The sequence below is a fragment of the Periplaneta americana genome, chromosome 10 (genome assembly GCF_040183065.1).
Source record: "Periplaneta americana isolate PAMFEO1 chromosome 10, P.americana_PAMFEO1_priV1, whole genome shotgun sequence".
Taxonomy (NCBI): domain Eukaryota; kingdom Metazoa; phylum Arthropoda; class Insecta; order Blattodea; family Blattidae; genus Periplaneta; species Periplaneta americana.
In genome coordinates this window covers 320,546-329,554 of record NC_091126.1, presented here as the reverse complement: position 1 = coordinate 329,554, position 9,009 = coordinate 320,546, and the positions used below count along the sequence as shown (strand labels likewise).

Genomic DNA, 9,009 nt, shown 5'->3' with positions numbered 1-9,009 from the left:
TTGGACTGAGAGGACACAGAGTGGACTGAGAGGATACTGCACTGGTAGGACACAGAGTGTAGTGGCAGAACAGAGAGTGGACTGAGAGGATACTGCACTGGTAGGACACAGAGTGTAGTGGCAGAACAGAGAGTGGACTGAGAGCACAGAGTGGACTGAGAGGATACTGCACTGGTAGGACACAGAGTGTAGTGGCAGAACAGAGAGTGGACTGAGAGCACAGAGTGGACTGAGAGGATACTGCACTGGTAGGACACAGAGTGTAGTGGCAGAACAGAGAGTGGACTGAGAGCACAGAGTGGACTGAGAGGATACTGCAGTGGTAGGACACAGTGGCAGAACAGAGATTGGACTGAGAGCACATAGAGTGGACTGAGAGGGCAGAGGGTGGACTGAGAGGACATAGAGAGGAGTAAGAGGAGACTTCTGAGATACGGGGAAGATAGACTAAATATTGAATCATGGCTTTTTGTTTTGTTTTTTGAATGCTTAATTGTTTGAATGTTCTAAGGCAGATGTCAGTAGTTTGTTTTGTTTATGCCACAAAAGAAATTTTTTTGAGAATAAAATCTTTTTTCTTTCCATTTGCAGCCACAATGTCATAATGATAAAGTCATGGCATAAATACATTAATGAACCTGATGTTAATTACTAAAATAATCGTAAAAGAGAAAGGAGCAATTATGTATATTTTGTCTCGCTCTCTTAAAAACAAAACAAAAAAGAACATAAAAAGCACGAGGTTGTATTCGAATGCAGGACCTCACGAATAAGAGGCCGGAACGCTACCATTACGCTATCAAGTAACACACAGAATACTTTAATTATAACTGTAGATATCAGGCAACATGGTCCAACAACATGTAACATTGCCTGTCTCCAAACTGTAGCAAAGATACCCGAAGGGAACTTTGCTTCAAGAGAGCAGCCACTTTTTCTTTTGAGAACTGTACATCACACTAACATACGAAAATAAAAACACATACAAGATTGCATCATTTTTGAAGAAACGAAAATGCAACATTGCACACAGAACACACTACAAAAACATCTGAATACATAGACAAGACACAAATAAATACAACCTAACAAGTGTATTTAAACTAACATGCAATAGTTCTGATGACTTCTACATTGAACAGACAAGAATATCTTTTCAAACATGTTACAAGAAACATATTACAGTCATACCAAACAACAGAACAATTGAACCTACGCAGAACACATCACAAACTCATTTCAGAACACACACCCTTTTCAATAGAACACTACCAACCATGAAGAGATCACACCACAACAGGAACCAAGAAGATAGCTCGAGAACTCACTAGAATTCAGAGGATGATGAATATAACATCGAAACTAATCAGTCAGATAAAATATCATCATCATTTATAATATTAACACAGTGAAGTTGTCATTTATTTGATTTAAATAACTAATCATTCATCAGTGACGTATTTAATGTCTGAAACTAAAGAAAGAGTGTAAAGGAAACACTGAACATCAATCCACATGGAAATTTACGTTTTTAATAACTTGTCGCATGATATACGAACAATTAGTTGTACTGATCCTGTTGCGCTAATGTATAAATTCCTTGAATCTCAATGCTATGCATTTATTATACTGCCTACAAAATCTGAAAGGGAAGTAATTTCACAAATGATCGAGAATACATATGAAATTTGAGTGTTAACGTGATGATTAGGATAAAAGTTGGATGTCTCTACGCAGGATAATTCAGAAGTTTTATTAAAATATAGGTGATAACAACACAAATAATTTGAGACATGAAATGAGCAGTTAGTGGAACTCCAATTTCTCGAGAAAGGGCATTAATGTTGAGATACTTTCTAGAATGTATGCAACAGTACTTGCAACTTTCGAAAATATTATAAATATTCCAGCATCTTCAGAAGAATCAGGAATTCCAAGGCGCATTGAGGTATGGAAGCTCACTATTGTGGCACATTCCAAAGAGGGAAAAAGTTATTTACAGTATGTTAAAAGTTTCTGACGAGGAAAAGAGATGACACAACAATTACTCTTGACATATCAACTGAAAGAACAGCAAGGGAGCCACTGGCATTGCATTTCCCTGCGCTGAAGTGTGGGTTCAATTCCCACCTGGGCTGATTACTTAGTTGGGTTTTCTCCTAACTGTAAAGTGAATGTCAGGTAATTCCATGGCCTTATATCTCCAAATACACGCATTAACCGGACATCTGACACAGCATTGTTAAATTACCAACTAAAAACCAGCAGGGGTTGTTGGAAGCATACAACAATATTTAACACTCGTACAGATTGTAAACATGTGCAGAGAAGCAGCAGTAACAAAAGAAGAAGTTGCAACTGGACGATTTAGGCAGTACCGCAGTTTTGCAGAGGTGGTTTCTTGAATATTTTGAAGTTTAAAAGACAATTTCAATGTTAGACAGTCTCTTGAGTGTGGTTAGAACTGAAATTGGATTGGGGGGGGGGGGGAGAATACAATTCTTAAAATTCCTAAGAACATGAGTTTTCGATTTCGGAAGTGTAAAGGTAAAGGTCAAGTCCATGCTGAACATGAAGACATTTTTGCATGTCATGCAGTATATTTTAAGACATTCAGAAACCCCTGAAAGCTGTTGTGTATACTGTACAGAAATATGGTCAGAGGTGTTTGTGTAGGAAATTTTAAATCTGTTGAGTTGGTGTTCAAAGGAGTCACCAAACTGCACGCGACGATAGTAAATACACTATAACATGTTCCAGGAAGTACTACGAGAAAAGGATCTAAGGAACGATCTGACATATACTCACTCTAATTGCACATAAAAGAAATAGAGTCGTCAAAACTCAGTGTCACTGAATCAATATCTGCATTTACGGGTGTCAACTGGAGAAAAAAGCTACATGTAGGTTAACTTCAGAGAAATTACTTTGAAGAAACTGCAAATGGTGTTTGCCAGAAATCCGGTATATGCAGTGTTGAAAACTGTGTCAGATATTTTCAGTGAGTCTAACACAAACCTACCTGAAGGATTTAACCCTGTTAGGATATCTTTGTTCAAGTACAGGGTGAATCAGCCAGGGCTAGACTCCTAACTGCACTCACGGTGGCTGATTCATATGTAATGACACTATCATATGCAGAGAATTCATTCTGCACTTTTGTGGTTGGTATTGCGTAATGATGTACTTACCGAATTCACAATTCATGTTCGAAATGACGTCCTTATGATATCTGGCAGGCTGCACATCTCCTGAAGACATGTCCAGCAACTCGCTGCAGTTCCTTCTCTGAAATGGCTTGAATATATGTCATGTAGCAGTTGTTCGTGAAAACGGTATGGATTTTCCAGTAACGATTGTTTTGAGTGTTCACGTAACCACTGAGGTGGAACCATGCTTCGCCACTATAAAAAATTAAGGTTGGTTCAAGTAGTCCATCATACACTGACTGTCGGAACCATATGCAAAACCTAAGTCTGCTCTGATAATCGGGTTCCATTAAACTCTGAACTACACAGATTTTGAAGACTGTGATACCCCTACCTGCTGAGCTAGATAGCGGGATGATGTCGTAGAACTTCTCTCTAGTCGGTGGTCAATTTCATCTAACATCTTCTCAGTGAGAACACGCTTCACACATTTTCGTTTCTTATCCAATACTGATCCAGTTGTACGAAATTGCTTCACTAAATTGTAAATCATTGTATTATAAGGCTCTGGCGAATCAGGGAATGACTGACAAGTTTGTTACACCTGTTCTCCAAAATTCGTATTTCACAAGGTTATAGTAAATAAACACTCGTTGTTCAAGGCTATACTTCATAATAGACACACTACTGTACTCTAAATGTACGGTATACAGACTGTGTGAACATGTTTACGTAACTAAACACGAAATGTACGCGAGCAAGAGGTCTGATCACTGTGATGGTGCAGCAGTTACTAGCGATTGCAGCAATATTTTACTACTTAATTAACTTATTATTCCCAGAACATGAATTTTACCAGCAAATGAAAAGTATTGGGAATAAATTTGAATAAGGAACAAATAAAGTTTCCTTCCCAGGCAGGATTCGAACCACGAAAGTCTTTTACCAGTCTATCGTCCTCTGGAGTGAACAAGGCTCTGAAATCAGCTACAATGGTCGATCTGGTTTTTTTTGTCACTACTGTACATAAGACTAATAATTTTTTTCATAGTTATATTTACATCAATCTCTTATGTGTTCTAGTTCAGTATTTCTTAAAATATACACACTATATTATTTCTGCTTACATTCATTAAGTTACATACCATAAATCTGATTGTGCCTATTTTAAAATAATAAAAACCTATTTTCTGAAATTTTCCGACCTAATAAGTATTTAAAACTTAATTTTCAGATCCAATGTATACTTATCAGCAACTTATACTTACAAATTACTTTTAAGAAACCCGCAGGTTCATTGCCGTCCTCACATAAGCCCGCCATCGGTCCCTATCCTGAGCAAGATTAATTCCACCTCCCTCAAATCCATTTTAATATTATCTTCCCATCTACGTCTTGGTCTTCCCAAAGGTCTTTTTCCCTATGGTCTCCCAACTAACACTCTATATGCATTTCTGGATTCGCCCATATGTGCTATATGCCCTGCCCATCTCAAATGTCTGGATTTAATGTTCCTAATTATGTCAGGTGAAGAATACAATGCATGCAGTTCTGCGTTGTTATCAGCAACTTATACCTTGGAAAAAGAGTGTTATTTTAGCATTGGACAAAAGTTTGTCCAAAAAAAGATGACAGATTATTTTTGTTAAATTATTGTGTTATCAAAATGCATTTTGGAGCAAGTATGAGGAAGGATATAATAGTGTCAAAACCAGTTCTAAAGTATGTTAGTGAAACATGGACATTAAGAACACAAGATAAGCAAAGATTAGTAACTCAAATGATCTTCATGAGATCATTGTGTGGAGTGACAAAACGTGACAGACAGAGAACTGTCGATGTAAGAAAGAAATTGGGAGAAATCAACATAGTGGAAGAGGTAGAGGGCTACCAAAGACAATGGAAAGAACATATTTTTAGGATGCCACTGACAAGATATTATCAGCAAACATTTTTATGGAGTTATAATAAGAATGGAGAGATTTGGGTCCACCCCATAAAATGTGGGATGATCATTTTTAGCCTCGAAACAGGTCATTTGTAGCCTAAACAATATTTTTGAAGAACAAGATCTACATTATTTTGCCCATAATATACCAATATCTTCTCTTGGAATATGTTGTTGACTTCAAATATTGTATTCTGCAAATTGTATGGGTAAAATTAAATTTGTTTTCCCAAATAATGGTTGGTAAGAATCATTTCATAATTCAGATTCGAAATCAGGGCATTTCAATGCGTTGAATAGCAGCAGGAGCAGCAGCAGCAGCAGCAGCAGTAGCAGCAGCAGTAGTAGTAGTATTTTAATAAATTAATAAACTGCCAGACACCAACAACAATTCCAAACAGTTAAAGTCATCATTTTTTTGTTTTTGGGGTAAGACATAATAATGTCGAATTTGTTGTCCTACATGATGACTGAAACACAGATACATTAACCTTTTCAATATCAAAACAGCTATGCTTTTAAAATAATGCATAATCTACAAAATATGGCTCTGAAAATCGAATATTTTAATGTGAACTATATAGGAAGTTACACTTTATGATGTTACATTCCGCAACAATTAAACATGTCAATAAACACAATTCACAAATACAATCACACATGCACACACAACTGGCTCATGCCAGTCTCATTTAGATATGATGGAAAACTGAGGTTGGTTTATATAAACTTGACTATATAAAATAATTATCATACACTGCCACTGTTGAAATGGCTGTCGTCCTGCATCGTCTATTTTCTTGCAAATGCAGGCCATAGGTTAAGAAATTACAATATTTAAGGGGAAAAAAAAATGTTTAATGGTTATATTAATATGTATGTCACATTGTGTTGGCTGCGATCAGTATGTCGAACTTCTTAATGGTTTAAGAGCAAGTCATACAGGTACAGTAATTTAAAAATGGATAAATAGGTATTTCTAGTTCTTATTTAAACAAACGTACATAACCACTAAGAGGACTATTACTGGCCATACTAAATTTTTATTTGTTATTTCAATAATTGCACAGAGGTCGAATTCTGTGTACTCAAAACATTCTAATGCTGTTATCTTGCTAAACACAATACATCAGAATAAACTCGAACTTTTGGGAACCAGTTTTCATCCATAAGGAGCATTTCAAGAAAAATTTCTCAGAAACCCTGCAATCAGTATTGTTCCGAAAAGGAAGTAAATGGCAATAACTGGGAATGGACACTGGGCACAGTGAAATTTCAATTCCAGCAATAATTGCAATTACAAAGTACACTGTCTTGTGAACAAGCAAAAGGAGAAGGATAAAGATTGGACGAATGGAATAAAGTGAATTTAGTTCAGCAAGAAATGTTCTGTGTTCATCTGTTGCTCAGCGATAAAGAAAATACATACTCTCTGCAATGTTTGAGTGTTAAACTCTAGGATTTTCCCATTATGGTTGAAAAGTGTTTTCAGATGTTTGTGTCAGCATATTCAACAATGAAGAATATTATACAATGCTCAAACAATATCCAGATTTCATTTGAGATTTCATAACAAAGCATGACAATAACCAAATATTTTGCACTTTTGCGAATATTTACAAGCCTATCTCAAACATGGAATTATCACTCAGTCTGTGTATCTCTTGTACAGTAGATCCAGAGTAGAAAAACTTGACAATCAAATTTGAAAAGAGTTTTCTATTTTCTACTTTATGAAAAAAACTCTAGAATGATCTACATAATGAATGGAATGACCTGCTAATAATTGTTTCTGTAAAAGCAATCGGAGTTCTTGAATATTTCTAAAGAAGGAAATCTCTTAAGCACATAATGGCATTGTCACTGGAAGTATTATTACATTCACTCTAAACGCTACAATAAATTAATGTTGAGACACAAAACTGAAGGGATATCTCGTAAGTGATATCCAATCAAGTTTAAATCTCAGTGCTACGAAAGAATTACATGATAAAGACTAATACAAATTGATGTGTGTTCAGAATTTCTGAGTGGCAGTGTAAGTATGATGTGTTAGCTTTACTGCAAAAACCACAAATGGCATTTTCTCACTCTTCTCACTCAGGTATGGTGACTCATTTTAGTACTCTACCTGTTATTACGAGATAATTTTTCCATGTTGTTGATTGTTATCAAGGGCATCAATCGACTGGTGAAACGATGATAATTCCTTTCCAATTCACGTTGATAATCCCTCTGATCTGCACCAATCAGATTTTTATTTTTTCTCAATGCATCTGCACACCTGTAAAGGATGCAAATGGAAAATAGAGATTGAAGTTTATATTAAATGTCTAAGCTCAATGATACAGGTGGTAGAAGGTCTTAAGATATGGTATCCATCTTACAGTAGTAACTAAGCCTAAAAAATTCTGGAGTAGTGTCTGGAGAGGAGGCATGTTTGGTATGAAGTCTGCTGCTTTAATGTTGAATTGGTAGCACCAACACATTCATTTAAATTATAGTGCTTGCACAACTGAACAGCTTTACCAACAATGGAGTACCGACATCTGTTACAGTAGATGGAGGATATTCTTTCTGCATGGAGACAAGTAGAGGATATGGAGCTTATGGTAGCAGTGGAAATTACATCCCAAAATACAGAAAAGTTTTCAATTTATGAAGTTGATGCTCTGATGTAACGATGCCACTCTAGACTATTTGCCAGATATAGCAAGTAGCTGTGAATGTTGAGTTGAACTGCAGTATATCATTGGATTGTTGGGGTCACGAGTATATGCTAAAAATTATAATGTTCAATTATCAATTTACTGAAATGACTATTTTCGGTATATTTTATGACTTATCAGAATTTTTATGGTTAACATATCCAGACAGGATAAAATATCTGTTATTAATCTTTTGTCAATAAAGATAAACATCCATGTGTATACAAGAAATGGTGTGCAAAGTGAAAAAAAAAAAAAAAAAAAAATTCCAACATGACGTTCAGGGATTTGTGCCATTTACTTCCAAAGTAAAGATTTCAACCAGACAGATGTTTTCTTGTCTGATAAACACACAGGGCAAGAGCTATGATGAAAAATGTGTTTACAAACATTCATTACAAGTTTGACGTATGACACCTTAGAAAAATTTTTATAAAGAAATTTAATCGCAGCAAAAGTTATGTCTTACAACAATGGGGGAGGGGGGAACAATACATAATCTTTCTGGTGACTTTCACCTACACGTGGAAACGATCTTGAATTTCCTTAATGAAATTTTAAACCGCATCTGCAGCATCCACATCCTATGATTTCCCAAGAATATATTACAAACACGATTACTATTAACAACAACAAATTTCAGAGTGTTCTAGTTACAAAAATCATTTGAAGCATACTGGCAGTCTGGAATGTTTTCATAAGTGATTAAAATACGTTCCTAACAGAGTGCACTTTATTTTTGAGGAAATGCATGATTGCAAATTTTGACCACAATGTTGATGATAAGGAAATACAATAAGAAGTCTGTTCATCCACTGGCGACACACATTGACTTGTAAAATAACTGACGAGGTATTTAAACATAAAGGCACTATGCATAGGCACCAATTTTGGAGGGGCAAGGTATCTTCTGCCCCCTCAACTTACACAGCCAGGGATATCGTCTCCCCAATAAAATTAATAGAGGGGCCTGGGCCTTTCAAATAATTCGAACAGAGATTCCTCGTGTTAAAAAAAGAAATAACTTCTTTGAAAGATGAGGAAGTACATAAGCCTAAAATAGTTATTTCAAATCCATAGAAAGGATCAGTGGCCGCAATGAACATATTAGTAACGCAACTCACAAAGCCCCTCCCTTTCTTTCCTCCTGCATTTGAGATCGGTGATTCCCTACATATGATGCAATGGGTAACCCATTTCTTTG

The 9,009-nt window shown here is 36.0% G+C and overlaps 1 protein-coding gene across 4 annotated transcripts in view; it reads right to left on the bottom strand.

Annotated features, from left to right (window-relative positions):
* Nucleotides 1–5,642: 5,642 nt before the first annotated feature.
* The window catches only part of Zir (dedicator of cytokinesis), a 302,289-nt gene continuing 298,922 nt past the window's right edge, over nt 5,643–9,009 (bottom strand). For all 4 annotated transcript variants that reach the window (XM_069836641.1, XM_069836643.1, XM_069836642.1 and 1 more), the window contains one exon: nt 5,643–7,381. In XM_069836641.1, the coding sequence (XP_069692742.1) occupies nt 7,225–7,381 (157 nt within the window). In that variant the 3' untranslated portion in view covers nt 5,643–7,224. The remainder of the gene's footprint in view (nt 7,382–9,009) is intronic.